This window comes from Sinohyriopsis cumingii, chromosome 10 (assembly GCF_028554795.1).
Source record: "Sinohyriopsis cumingii isolate HCF-2022 chromosome 10, ASM2855479v2, whole genome shotgun sequence".
In the NCBI taxonomy this organism is placed as follows: Eukaryota; Metazoa; Mollusca; class Bivalvia; order Unionida; family Unionidae; genus Sinohyriopsis; species Sinohyriopsis cumingii.
In genome coordinates, this window is record NC_142970.1 from 23,133,808 (window position 1) to 23,150,009 (window position 16,202).

General features: G+C 37.0%; 1 protein-coding gene across 3 annotated transcripts in view; it reads right to left on the reverse strand.

The window, feature by feature from the left end:
* LOC149789717 (oxysterol-binding protein-related protein 6-like) overlaps positions 1-16,202 on the reverse strand; it is a 122,854-nt gene that overhangs the window by 61,690 nt on the left and 44,962 nt on the right. For all 3 annotated transcript variants that reach the window (XM_089971728.1, XM_089971729.1, XM_089971726.1), the window contains exons 10-12: positions 5,797-5,998; positions 2,201-2,340; positions 1,183-1,302 (exon numbers count right to left, since the gene is read on the reverse strand). In XM_089971728.1, coding sequence (XP_089827854.1) covers positions 1,183-1,302; positions 2,201-2,340; positions 5,797-5,998 — 462 coding nt within the window. The remainder of the gene's footprint in view (positions 1-1,182; positions 1,303-2,200; positions 2,341-5,796; positions 5,999-16,202) is intronic.

The following is a 16,202-nucleotide window of genomic DNA, read 5'->3' on the forward strand; positions in this document are numbered from 1 at the left end:
TCCAGATGAAAAGGTCAAGCACTGAGTGGTGCCATCGGCAAAGACCTGATGGAAAGTTCATTGAGGGGCCATTATCCTCTCCTTGATTATGAAACAACCTGGTTATTAAGCCTCGGATATGAGGTGTTTGCTTAATCAATGTGATCATTATCATTTCTGCAGTGTTTATATGTGTGTGCCAATGACCAATTGTACACTTACACATCTCATGTCCATCCTCTACAACACTAAATCATTTACACTTCTTGCACCCATTGTCATCTCTGTCATGAAGTGAATCCACCAAATATATATAAATTATTGAAATTAATGTAAACTGCATTATCAAAATGACATAGAAATTTAATAGTTTAAAAGTATATAGCTGAAAAGTATTTAGCCAGTGAAATTGTATCTCACCGACTGGATTCACATGTGGTAATATTTTATCTCACCAACTGGATTCACATGTAATATTTTATCTCACCAACTGGATTCACATGTAATATTTTATCTCACCAACTGGATTCACATGTGGTAATAATGAATGGTATAATAATTTCATAAATATGAATATAATCACTGAACTCACAAAAAATACTGTATGCTCCATTTAAAATATTCTGATTTACTATGCCAATGAAATAGAAAAAAAGTGAACAGTCCAATTTCAATGCAAAGTAGATTGGATTCACGAAGGTCCATCGCCACAGCATTAATCAAAGAGTTAAAACTGGCTACGAGGCCCTGAGTGGCCGAGTGATCTAATGCACTCTCCATTACGGATCACTGCCATCTCACCTCTGTCTGCGTGGGTTTGAGTCTCGGATTCAGCCAATGTGGGTATGTGAGAAAGCTTGTCAGTAGCTTCTCGTGGGTCAGTGGTTCTTTCTGGGGTTTTCCCAGGTTCTTCCTCCACCATTAATACTGGCCGCCATGTATAGCCTATCGTGTGCTGAAAAAATGGCGTTAAACCGTACAACAACAAAAACCGTCTACATTACATTAGTCACCTCAATGGAAGAAAGGGGAGTTAACCTGTAAGATTTGATTTCCTCTGTGTGTGTGTGTATGTGTGTGTCACAAAGATAGAAAGATGTTCATCTTTCAGGGAGGGCTAGGTTCTGAGGTAGCGGATAAGTATTCCAAACACAAGTGTGATCAGGTAACATATTTGAAAATGAGAAACAACCTGTTCCTTACCCTACTTGAAGTGACCCCAGGTGAGGGAGGGGAAGTGGAAGTCAAGTGGAGATCACTCAGGGATGACTCTGTATGTATCTTGGACAATCTTGCCCTTAGTTCCTTATTCTGTTTACAAACCTGTGTAACAAAACATCACCATCATAGTCATAACTGCTATATCATGGCATGTCACACAGAAAAGTTTGTTTTCTGGCTCGACACCCACTACACCCAAAAAAAAATAGTGTTATCAAAAACATGACTGCCCAAATATTTAAACAAAAAAAGTTCCTTTGACAAAGGATACCATTCCTGTAACCTGCAAAAGCAGTACAAATTTGTGATTTTCATAACTTCAGGGTAAATACTCACTGAATATGATCAACCCATACCATTTTACACAGTTATCAGATGAAATGAAAAGGTAATTTTAATTAAAATTTTACTAAAGAAATGTATGGCAATGAACTCTATTCTAAAATATACATTAAAATGTTTTTGCCTTATTGATAGAGTCCAATAAATTTGAAGATATGGATGAATATATATATATATATATATATATATATATATATATATATATATATATATATATATATATATATATATATATCTATATATATATATATATATACATACATACATACATACATACATACATATATATATATATATATATATATATATATATATATATATATATAAAGATATATATATAGATATATATACCATGTTACCTTGTTGTATGAATTTAGCTGCCTCACCTATATTCAAAAGTGTAATTCATGCTGAAAAAGTCATAATTTACAAAAGTCGAGTCATACCAAAGACTTATAAAATGGTACTGGATAATGTGTCTGAGTGGGACATCATGCTACATGTCTGCAGCATGATGCCCCAGTGCTAGACATTATCTTAAATTGCCAGACTGCAGACATCATAGCAATATGACCGAAAATTATTAAAGCTATGTTAAAAATCCAAATCACACACACACACACACACACACACATTTACCCATGACCTGAGAACTTACATCAGTCAGTGTCTGTTTGAGAGATGTTACTGTTGTTGGTGTAGCTAAGCCAGTGGGAACTGCATTAAGTTCCACTGCCTGTCGAAGCCGATCTCTTTCTGTCTTTATCACATGGAACAAGGATTTCAATGAAGTATGCACTGAAAGAGAGAATAGGAGTTTTCTATTATTTGCCAATAAAAATATCATATAAATTTAAATCATTCCATGGATGTCTTGTTCAGCCATGTCAGAACCCATGGACAATTTCATTTTGGATAAAGAGCCAAGGACTTTGGCTAAGACAGGTCAAAATTTATAACAAAGTAATAAAGATCATTTTCTTGGCCGATATCCTTTCTTCCATGATGGCAAAATATATCTGAGATCCTGTAATGTGATGGTGTGTCACAGTAGTAAGCTATCTGAGATCCTGCAATGTGATGGTGTGTCACAGTAGTAAGCTATCTGAGATCCTGTAATGTGATGGGGAGCCACAGTAGTAAGCTATCTGAGATCCTGTAATGTGATGGGGAGCCACAGTAGTAAGCTATCTGTTGTACACGTTTTAAGGAAGAGATGTGTTTCTTCTCACACCAATCAGAGAAAATTTTCCATTCTCTTTTAAGCTTTCAAAGTGCTGGACTTTTCTGTTTAAGTAATTGTGTCCACAAATTGTTGAAATAACAGCTTCTTTCTGAGGACTTGTTTAACATAAGCCAGGCATGAGGACTTGTTTCATATAAGCCAGGCATGAGGATTCAGTAACTCTGGCTTTGCTGGACAACTGCATTTGTAGTTGTTTTAACTGGCATGAACAAAGCATGCTCTTCCTTGTAATTACTGCTCTTACGGTCAGTGATCTATTATATTTCCCTACTTGAGGAATCATTAAGATTGGAAGAAAGATAAATGCAGTTTCAGTGAAGCTGGATTTGGATTGAGAATCTGCACGCACAGATGTTTCAGCATGCAAGGAGAAGGCAAGGCTTTTCTTTCAAAGTAACACAAGATTTTAGTAACTCACCTAAAATGTAGAATCTGTTTTGAAGAATGCTGGTCATATTTTTCTAACGGGATTGATGGGTGACTGAATTCTGTAGGAGCTAATGATGAAGCAGGAACCAGAACTCAATCTCCCTGAACAAAATTGGATTCAGAGAGGAAGATGATGTTTTTAAGAGTAGGGTTTCAAGGAAAGTGCCAAAGGTGCATGGTTCTGGTTGTCTGGAAAGGTTGAGATGATGTAACTGGTACTGGGTTTTTAACCATTTTTGATGTCAGTCTTCAACATCTCATAGGTCTGATAGTGGATAGTATGGGAAAAAGATTTAACAAATCCAGTGCCAGTTATCCTAAGACATTCATGACATAGCCAGAGCTTGGTCTTGCATGACCAGTACCAGATGATGTGTTTCGGAACTGGCACAGTGTACACAACAAAGAGTGATCATTATATATATAGCAACTGGTGGTAAATCATAGATGATGAGGCTGTGCCAGAGCTGGGAACACATTCTACGCCTGGCTGAATTCTTGTGCCTAACTCCTGAACTAGCTATTGCAGGAACAATGCCTGTACCAGAGTCTGTATGACACGATGAAATGTTCAGACTTGTTCAGATGGGCTATCAAACCATGTCATTACTGGCCAGTAATCTGTGCATGAGGGATCTTGTAGCACAGTAGGCTGACGATATCAGGAAAACAAAGTCAAAAGTCAAAGCACAGATCAAGGCTGTGCAGAGCTGGAGTTAACATGGTTTGTTGCTATCTTGTGTCTGGTGCAAAAGTTTGATACTATTTACCCCAGGAAAGATTGCTGTATGCAATACAATGTCTATGACGGGTCCAGGTGGGCCATCATACCATGTTGGTACTGGCTTAATAGGTTGTGCTACATTGATAGGTTCTCCTTGTGGCAGCCAAGGCAACAGTGACAGAAGCCTGTGATGACAAAGACTGGCATATTTTTTTAGATGTGAACATTCCACCTGCAAAGATTCTGACATCAAAAAATTGCATATGGTAACATCAACAGCAATGATACTTTTGTGTACACATCAATATCTGTATGTTTCTTAACACTTTCTAATTTGCCTGGATTAATTGCATAGCTGAGACGGTTATAAAAAAATTCCAGGATCAGTGTAACCACAAGAAACTTGTATAGTTTGAATTGCACCCTTTACAATTAATACTGGTAGGGGTGATTATCAATGCTAAATGTAGTCTTTGAAATGCAAACACTCAATCCTGCCCAATGTTGCTGATATCTGTAATTAGAGAGAGCTAAACAATGACACACACCGGTGAAATGTCATACTGTATAAAGTACTCTGTAAATTAAGATTAATGCCAGAGAAAACTGTAGAAATGATCTTTCTACACTGGATAAGTGATCGCTTACATCACATTTACTGATGTACCTTACAACTGAATAAAATATGGAGTTGAAATAGGATACTATAGACCATCAGGATCATGGATTAAGACTGAAAATAAGATCATGGAATCAAATATTACATTATAAAACAAGTGCACAATGTCCATCTACACAATGAACACAGAGAGAGATTTAGACAGAAAAATAGATGGAGTTTTCTTTCTGGGGTGAAAAAAAAACCCTTAAAGAATCACTCAACTGATGAAAAGGCACAGAAAAAGTCATCAGTCCAAGACCTCATATTGAGTGGATTTGTACCAATCTCAAGAAGCAGACATTCTAGTCTGATATGTGCCTATGCAAAGGAAATGACCTTGTAGTACCTTTGTTACTGAACTAAAGGCAGTTAATATTATTTCTAGATTGGAATGGCTGGTTTTGTGATGTAGTAGATGTCCTCTGGACATACTATGATCAGGTAATGTATTTAAAGAAGAAGCAACCCAGCCTTCACATCTTTAATCGATCATGCCACCAACAACAGAGAAACACACCTGAGGGTAAAAGAAGTTGAAAGACATATGCTAATTAGTATTGATGCTCTTTTTATTCTTTAAAAACATATTTAAGTTCATACATTTCTAAGCTAAGCTGGTATACTGTTTGACTGTAATATCATTTTGTGAAAGTGCCTAAAATATCTCATTCGTACACGACTCGTGTAGAACATAGGTGTTTACTCTGAGCCTTCTAATCCTTAAGAACAAAGTCTTATGAAACAGTGGACAAATGCCACAGTACACTCACACCATCGTCATGGGTGACAAACATTATTTAGCTAACTTGCCGACCTGTAAAATTACTTTTATTTCATGGACTACCAATATTTTCTTATTTCATTGACTACCAATATTTGTTACTTATTTCATGGACTACCAATATTTTCTTATTTCTTGGAGTACGAATATTCTTTTTTATATTTCATGTAATACCAATATTTGTGAATTTCATGGTGTGCCAATTTGGAGGAGGGTTTTGTGGAGAACCATGTATTTTTTTGCTGATTAAATCTGACGTTGCAGATGAAGTAGGCTTTATCTTCTGTAAAGACAACATGACCCCATTTCCCATCAAAAGTATAACTCACAAAGAAATGAAAATGTTAGTTTCTGCTAAACCACAAGAAATGACACATAAAAATGGATGACCACAAGCATAAAGACATAATTACCTTTATTTGCATTCTTAAGAAATTTCTCTTGTAGCTTCATTTCATGTATCCTCTGCTGATGAGACGGATATGCTGGCAAACCTACAAATCGATTGGATTCCATGGATAACAGGTTTGGATTGGAAGCACTTCCATGGATTGGTCCTATTTCCAGGAAAACAGGGGTATCATTTACCAGTGGTGAATGTGGAGGTGATGAAACCTACAATGGTATCAGGTTAAATAAAATTAGGCAAATTTTAAATTTTTAAAACAAACTCAAATGGAGACTGGATCCTAAGGTTAATACAGAACAAATCTGGATAATAATGTGTAAGAGGTATTTGTTTTAAAGCACAGCTAATTTAAATTACTTAGTTTTACATGTCATTCATTAAACTAGAGTCCATTCATCTGATGCAATAAAACCTATTTTATCCAGTTTTCATCAAGATGTTGTTGTTGTTGTTGTAGGGTTTAATGCCATTTTCAGCACAAGATAGACTATACATGGCGGCAAGTATTAATGGTGAAGGAAGAACCTGGGAAAACCCTGGAAAGAACCACCGACCCATGAGAAGCTACCAGCAAGCTTTCTCACATACCCACATTAGTCGAGCCCGAGACTCGAACCCACACAGACAGAGGTGAGAAGGCAGTGATCCGGAACAGTGAGTGCTTTAGACCACTCAGCCACTCAGGGCCCCCTCATGAATATGCCTGTCTGTGCTGATACAGGTCTTTCACTCTCCAATGCAATAAAACCGATTTTATCCAAAGTTTTCAGGAAGATGTCTGTGCAGATGCATGTATTTCACTACATTTTCACCTGTAGCAATTGAGTTTGATCAGTATTTTCTACTGAAATGATTCTGTAGTGTGCCAAATATTACCCAGAGCTAAAAAAAACTTTATCAAGGTAGGTAACCACTTTGACAAACATGTCTTCCCAACATCAGAATTTGAATTATGTCCTTTTACATATCTTGACTGATCATTCACAGTCAAAGGCCAGAAGAACGAAATATAGAATATTATACGTGTGTGCGTGATTTGGATTTTTAATGTAGCTTTAACAATTTTTCAGTCATATCACTATGATGTCTGCAGTGTGGCAGTTTATAGTGATGTCTAGCACTGAGGCATCATGCCACAAACATGTAGCATCATGTTCCACCCAGTCACATTATCCTGACACCAGGCCGATCAGTCCTAACACTTATCTCTTAATACTGAGCGCCAAACGAGGCAGCTGTTAGTACCATTTTTTTAAGTCTTTAGTATGACTCGGCCGGGGATCATACCCACAATATCCCGCATCCAAGGCGGACGCTCTAACAACTAGGCCACTGGAGCAGTTAGAATATTATGAACACAAACTATTCTTAGTAATATAAAGTACACATCATACCACAGGGTTTGAGGGCATGAAATCCCTCAATGTTCAAATAAGAAATATCTACATTTAGTATTACTGAACATTTAGTGATGTTGAAATTTCCACTACTGATGGCATTAGTAGCATCTATATGCATACTGGATATTGTTTTACAATGTTTAAAACTAAAACATGCCAGCAGCCAAAAATTAACAAAACTATCAGGCATCTTTATTTCAATTAAAAAACAATGATCTAAAGTGTTATACATCACCTGTACTCCCATGGCATATTCCAAACACCATGCAAAGTTACCTCATCAAGATAAGGTCACTATAACCTACTTTTACCTGTGGTGAGTACTACCCACTGATCAAGTTTCATGAGTGTACATACAAGAGAATCAGAGACAATGAGCTAAATGCCAAAACTTAACACCTATAACAGCAATGATAAAACAATCAAAAATGTGATACCTACATCTCACCTATGCTTTACAAGTCTCACCTATGTCTCACAGGTGTATGTCTTGACAATGTTGTTGTTGTTTTTGTGGGGTTTAAAACCATTTTTCAGCACACGATAGGCTATGCATGGCGGCCAGTATTAATGGTGGAGGAAGAACCCAGGAAAACCCTGGGAAGAACCACCGACCCACGAGAAGCTACTGGCAAGCTTTCTCACATACCCACATTGCCCAAATCCTAGACTCGAACCCATGCTAATAGAGGTGAGATGGCAGTGATCCGTAACAGAGAGCGCTTTAGACCACTCGGCCAATCAGGGCCCGTCTTGACTATGTTTCACAGGTGTATGTCTTGACTGTTTCACAGGTGTGTGTCTTGACTATGTTTCACAGGTGTATGTCTTGACTATGTCTCACAGGTGTATGTCTTGTCTTGGCTTCACAGATGTATGTCTTGCATAGCCTTCACAGTTTTATCTCACCAATGCTTCATAGGTGTATGTCCCACCTATGTTTCACAGGTGCATGTTGCACCTATGCTTCACAGGTGTACATCCCACCTATGCTTCACAGGTGTACGTCCCACCTATGTTTCACAGGTGTATGTCCTACCTATGTTTCACAGGTGTACATCCCACCTATGCTTCACAGGTGTACATCCCACCTATGCTTTACAATTTATGTCCCACCTATGTTTCACAGATGCATGCTGCACCTATGGTTCACGGGTCAAATAAAACTCTGTCAGCATAAAGATACAATCAAATAAACAAGATCTAAAAACTTGATAAACTGCAAGAAACATCCATACTATTAAATTTACATATAGTGGTCAATTATAACACTGCTCTTGAATAACATCTTTTTACTTTTAGTTATCAATAATTTTCATTTGATGTTTACTTTTATTTGGAGAAGGGGGGTAAAGTTGTCCCATGAAATTACAGCCTTATCAAATAGTGGGTATACCAAAGGAAAGATACACAAAATAATAAAATGTTTATTTTACCCCCCAAAAAAATCAATGCTCATTGTATAGTAAAATGTTTAGTGGGACTAAAGCCAAAATTAACTTTTGAAAATACACAGTGACAGTATAAAAAAAAAACACAAAGAAATCCAAAGTATCTGGAAGCCTGCTTAGTTAGCTTAGGTACCTGAAAAGGTAATTAAATTCTTAATAATATACAATGTAGAAAAGCCATATAAATCTGAAGAATATTGGAAAATGTTCAGTCAGGCTAACAACCTGAAGAGGTGCATAGGAATACACAGAGGGGAAAAGCCATAAATGTGAAAAATGTAGGAAAATGTTCAGTGAGGCCAACAACTCTATGAGTTACATGGCAATACACAATGGGAAAAGTCATCATAATAGGAAAAGTAGGAAAATGTTATGTGAAGCCAACAACTCTATCAGTTACATGGGAATACACAAAGGGGAAAAGCCTTCCTAATGTGATGAATGTGGGAAAGTGTTCAGTGAGGCCAACAACTCTGTGAGTTACATGGCAATACACAATGGGAAAAGTCATCCAAATGAGGAATGTGGAAAATGTTCAGTGAGGCCAACAACTCTATGAGTTAGGGAAAAGCATTCCAAATGTGAAGAATGTGGGAAAATGTTTAATGAGGCCAACAACACTAAGAGTTACATGGCAATACACAATGGGAAAAGTCATTCAAATAAGGAATGTGGGAAAAGTAGGAAAATGTTATGTGAGGCCAACAACTCTATCAGTTACATGGGAATACACAAAGGGGAAAAGCCTTCCTAATGTGAGGAATGTGGGAAAGTGTTCAGTGAGGCCAACAACTCTGTGAGTTACATGGCAATACACCATGGGAAAAGTCATCCAAATGAGGAATGTAGGAAAGTGTTCAGTGAGGCCAACAACTCAGTTAAATGGCAATACGCAATGGGAAAAGTTATCCAAATGAGTAACGTAGGAAAATGTTCAGTGAGGTCAACAACTCTATGAGTTGCATGGCAATACACCATGGGAAAAGTCATCCAAATGAGGAATGTAGGAAAGTGTTCAGTGAGGCCAACAACTCAGTTAAATGGCAATACGCAATGGGAAAAGTTATCCAAATGAGTAACGTAGGAAAATGTTCAGTGAGGTCAACAACTTTATGAGTTACATGGCAATACACAATGGAAAAAGTCATCCAAACGAGGAATGTGGAAAATGTTCAGTGAGGCCAACAACTCTATGAGTTGCATGGCAATATTCAATGGGAAAAGTCATCCAAATGAGGAATGTAGGAAAGTGTTCAGTGAGGCCAACAACCCTATGAGTTACATGGCAATGCACAATGGGAAAAGTCATCCAAATGAAGAATGTAGGAAAGTGTTAAGTGAGGCCAGCAACTCTATGAGTTACATGGCAATACACAATGGGAAAAGTCATCCAAATGAGGAATGTAGGAAAATGTTCAGTGAGGCCAACAACTCTATGAGTTACATGGCAATACACAATGGGAAAAGTCATCCAAATAAGGAATGTGGGAAAATGTTCAGTGAGGCCAACAACTCTATGAGTTACATGGCAATACACAATGGGGAAAAGTCATCCAAATGTGAGGAATGCAAGTAGGTCACACTCTATGAGGTTGCTTACAATTACAAGTAGTATGATCGTTGGTTGGTTGGTTGGTCCACTTCCTCTGAAAATCACTCTAAAAATAAATGGCTACATCATGTCCAGACAATGGAAGCTCTGACTGAAGTGGCGGATTGGAACATCCCTGCAATGGTATCAAACCCATGACCACTGGGTTACAAATCTACCAAAACAAGATACTGTGGCTGACACCCTCTTAGAATGAATGATATTAATCTTGATGTGGTGGCATGATATGTTAGGTCAGGCAGCTGTGGTAGTTGGGTGTACAATAAACAAGCAAAATTTGAAAATATAGTACCGGTGGCCCATTATTTTCTCTTATTTATTTCTTTTCTGCAAGCCCCATCTTTGTCCTAAGAGAGGTAAAATGAAACACACAAATATATAAAGGACTAGCTGGTGCTGTGGCTATGAACTTGTTGTTCTGGACCACTATTACAGACCCTGCAATTGGTAACTTTTGTTTGCATCACTATTCATCTGCATTTTAAACACATCTTGGATTCATTTTGTTTGCATTCCAATTGTCTTTGAACCATCATCTCCTCAGTTTTCATTTCTTGTGTCAAAATTGTATTAAGATTTTTCTTTTAAATTTACATCTATCATTTGTTTTCATTTGTTTGAAATGAAATGAAAATACATTTAACAAAGCTGATTTGTACATTTTTAAGTATGTTAAATATTTGAGAACTGTCTATTTCTCATTAAATGTTGCTTTAATAAAATAGTAATTACAAAATACTGCAATGACAGCATTTATGATCAATTAAAATATAACCACAAATGCATTAAATGTACTCGCATTCAGTTTATATTCATCAATAATTTTTTGGCTTCTGAATTTTGCTTTTGTACTCTTACATTTATCCCAAATCTATTCATCATTTCATCTGCATTCATTCCGAATTCCATCTGCATTTGTTCCTCAGGTAAAATTACCCATTTTTACCTGTCATTGTAATGAGTTTGACAGCCAGTTTTGGCACGTGTAGCTGCATGCAGCTCTAAATCTAAGGTAGTGGTTTCATTCAGGTTTTCCTACTTCTGTCACTCCATGTATCATCCTAGCCTGATAAATCAGACCCCACACCTGTACTGATGGACGGTTGGAGTAATCTCACCTATTCTTTAAATCATGCAATTCGTGCAGACAAATCTGTCCACAACACATCAGTGTACATGTAAGACACTTATTGATGCTTCTCAAGGCTGTAGTGTTACAATCAGCTGAAGGGTCATTTTGGCAATATGTACTAAGTATTTCCAGTGCAAATCCTATGTTGACAACTTGTATATCCATGTGGTGTGACACAACTTGCCACTAACATTGAATTTCATGGCTACATCCAGCTATTCCATCAGATTTGGCAGCCAATTATACGTAACTTTTCCTCATTAGAAAGTTTCAGTCACTTTGTCATAGGACTCAATTTGACACTTGTCTGCCTTCTCTTTTTAAATCGAGCATTTAATGAATTAAATAAGAAATCCACTGTAGCTGGTAATTTAAAACATTTTTATATTCATAAATGCTTCCTATCAAAGTGCAAGTGACTGTAACATGACACATCCATGAATATTCGAGTCAAGTCACATGGTCAAAACTTAAAATGTAAACCGATTTGTTGCAGATAGATTTGTCTACATGATTTAATGAATAGGCGACCTCAGACCCACACAATCTATCAGCATCAGTACAGGTTTGGGGCTGACTAGCTCTACCCTTGAGCTACATAAGCTCCTAGAGATCTCCATAGACCACCAAAACACTGTTAACCATCTCTTTGTAAGCTAGAAAAAACATAAGTAATTAGCATCCAATTTGAATTGCCCTCATCTTTGTGCTTCTTGTTCAGCCATAACTGTATTGAAACTGCAATGACTTGACTCGATGACATGTTATCACTAACAGCAATGTAAAAGTTCCAGGTTATTGACATTGCCTTATGTCATGTCATTAATAATAATGTATGTACATTTGAAGCTATTGACACTATTTGCTATATCTGATGTTATGTCATCACTAACTGTATCATAAATAATATTTCAAAAAGCTAATAACAGTAATGGTTTCAAGTTACAGTTTCACGAACTGCAACATAAGTAACAGTCTGAAGCTATCAACGCTGTCTCATGACATATAATCACAGATAGCACTGTAAGTAAAAGTCTGAAGCTATCGACACTGTCTCATGACATGTAATCACATATAGCACTGTAAGTAATAGCCTGAAGCTATCGACACTGTCTCATGACATGTAATCACATATAGCACTGTAAGTAATAGTCTGAAGCTATCGACACTGTCTCATGACATGTAATCACATATAGCACTGTAAGTAATAGCCTGAAGCTATCGACACTGTCTCATGACATGTAATCACATATAGCACTGTAAGTAATAGTCTGAAGCTATCAACACTGTCTCATGACATGTAATCACAGATAGCACTGTAATAGTCTGAAGCTATCAACGCTGTCTCATGACATGCAATCACAGATAGCACTGTAAGTAATAGTTTCAAGCTATCGATACTGTCTCACAACATGTAATCACAGATAGCACTGTAAGTAATAGTCTGAAGCTATCGACACTGTCTCATGACATGTAATCACAGATAGCACTGTAAGTAATAGTTTGAAGCTATCGACAGTCTCACAACATGTAATCACTAATAGTACTGTAAGTAATAGTTTGAAGCTATCTACACTGTCTCATGACGTGTAATCACAGATAGCACTGTAAGTAATAGTCTGAAGCTATCAACGCTGTCTCATGACATGCAATCACAGATAGCACTGTAAGTAATAGTTTCAAGCTATCGATACTGTATCACAACATGTAATCACAGATAGCACTGTAAGTAATAGTTTCAAGCTATCGACACTGTCTCAGGACATGTAATCACAGATAGCACTGTAAGTAATAGTTTGAAGCTATTGACACTGTCTCATGACATGTAATCACAGATAGCACTGTAAGTAATAGTCTGAAGCTATCGACACTGTCGCATGACATGTAATCACAGATAGCACTGTAAGTAATAGCCTGAAGCTATTGACACTGTCTCATGACATGTAATCACATATAGCACTGTAAATAATAGTTTCAAGCTATCGACACTGTCTCATGACATGCAATCACAGATAGCACTGTAAGCAATAGTTTCAAGCTATCGATACTGTATCACAGCATGTAATCACAGATAGCACTGTAAGTAATAGTTTCAAGCTATCGACACTGTCTCATAACATGTAATCACAGATAGCACTGTAAGTAATAGTCTGAAGCTATCGACACTGTCGCATGACATGTAATCACAGATAGCACTGTAAGTAATAGCCTGAAGCTATCGACACTGTCTCATGACATGTAATCACATATAGCACTGTAAATAATAGTTTCAAGCTATCGACACTGTCACATGACATGTAATCACAGATAGCACTGTAAGTAATAGTCTGAAGCTATTGACACTGTCTCATGACATGCAATCACAGATAGCACTGTAAGTAATAGTCTAAGCTATCAACACTGTCTCATGACATGTAATCATTAATAGCACTGTAAGTAATAATCAAAGCTATCACCACTGTTTCATGACATGTAATCACAGATAGCAATGTAAGTAATAGTTTGAAGCTATTGACGCTGTCTCATGACATGTAATCACAGACAGCACTGTAAGTAATAGTTTCAAGCTATCGACACTGTCTCATAACATGTAATCACAGATAGCACTGTAAGTAATAGTCTGAAGCTATCGACACTGTCGCATGACATGTAATCACAGATAGCACTGTAAGTAATAGCCTGAAGCTATCGACACTGTCTCATGACATGTAATCACATATAGCACTGTAAATAATAGTTTCAAGCTATCGACACTGTCACATGACATGTAATCACAGATAGCACTGTAAGTAATAGTCTGAAGCTATTGACACTGTCTCATGACATGCAATCACAGATAGCACTGTAAGTAATAGTCTAAGCTATCAACACTGTCTCATGACATGTAATCATTAATAGCACTGTAAGTAATAATCAAAGCTATCGACACTGTTTCATGACATGTAATCACAGATAGCAATGTAAGTAATAGTTTGAAGCTATTGACGCTGTCTCATGACATGTAATCACAGACAGCACTGTAAGTAATAGTTTCAAGCTATCGACGCTGTCTCATGACATGTAATCACAGACAGCACTGTAAGTAATAGTTTCAAGCTATCGACACTGTCTCATGTAACCACAGATAGCACTGTAAGTAATAGTCTGAAGCTATCAACACTGTCTCATACATGTAATCACATATAGCACTGTAAGTAATAGTTTCAAGCTATCAACGCTGTCTCATGACATGTAATCACATATAGCACTGTAAGCAATAGTTTCAAGCTATTGACACTGTCTCATGACATGTAATCACAGATAGCACTGTAAGTAATAGTCTGAAGCTATCGACACTGTCTCATGACATGTAATCACATATAGCACTGTAAGTAATAGTCTGAAGCTATCAACGCTGTCTCATGATATGCAATCACAGATAGCACTGTAAGTAATAGTCTGAAGCTATCGACACTATCTCATGACATGTAATCACTAATAGCACTGTAAGTAATAGTCTGAAGCTATCAGCACTGTCTCATGACATGTAATCATTAATAGCACTGTAAGTAATAGTCTGAAGCTATCGACACTATCTCATGACATGTAATCACTAATAGCACTGTAAGTAATAGTCTGAAGCTATCAGCACTGTCTCATGACATGTAATCATTAATAGCACTGTAAGTAATAATTTGAAGCCATTGACACTGTCTCACGACATGTAATCACAGATAGCACTGTAAGTAATAGTCTAAGCAATCGACACTGTCTCAGGACATGTAATCACAGATAGCACTGTAAGTAATAGTCTAAGCTATCGACACTGTCTCATGACATGTAATCATTAATAGCACTGTAAGTAATAGTTTGAAGCTATCGACACTGTCTCATGATATGTAATCACATATAGCACTGTAAGTAATAGTTTAAGCTATCGACACTGTCTCATAACATGTAATCACAGATAGCACTGTAAGTAATAGTCTAAGCTATCGACACTGTCTCATGACATGTAATCACAGATAGCACTGTAAGTAATAGTCTAAGCTATCGACACTGTCTCATGACATGTAATCACAGATAGCACTGTAAGTAATAGTCTAAGCTATCGACACTCTCTCATGACATGTAATCACAGATAGCACTGTAAGTAATAGTCTAAGCTATCGACACTCTCTCATGACATGTAATCACAGATAGCACTGTAAGGAAGTCTAAGCTATCGACACTGTCTCATGACATGTAATCACAGATAGCACTGTAAGTAATAGCCTGAAGCTAACGACACTGTCTCATGACGTGTAATCACAGATAGCACTGTAAGTAATAGTCTTAGCTATCAACACTGTCTCATGACATGTAATCATTAATAGCACTGTAAGTAATAGTCTGAAGCTATCGACACTGTTTCGTGACATGTAATCACTGACAGCAAGACAAGCAATAGCTGGGAACTTCTGAAAGTGATGACATATCACTAACAGCGATGTAAGTAATATTTTGAAGCTATTAATCATGAATAATTTGTTTCAATTATTTTCCATTTAAATGTTGCAGGGATTACAATAAAAATTAAAAGCATATGTATTTCACTGATACTTGAAATGTCATCAAATGTTATTTTTGATGCCTGTCTTTCATAATTAGGATCAATTCTTCCCCATGTCTAGCCAGACATTTGTCCACAAGAAACATCCCAGTTTGGTATATATCAGTACAATGATGACCACGTCTCTGTCTCTCTTGGAGAAAAGAAGTCATCTGACTCCATTTTGAAAGCGATGATGTCCCAAGTGGTTACTGGAGCTGTGTCTTAAACCTCAAGAGGTTTCG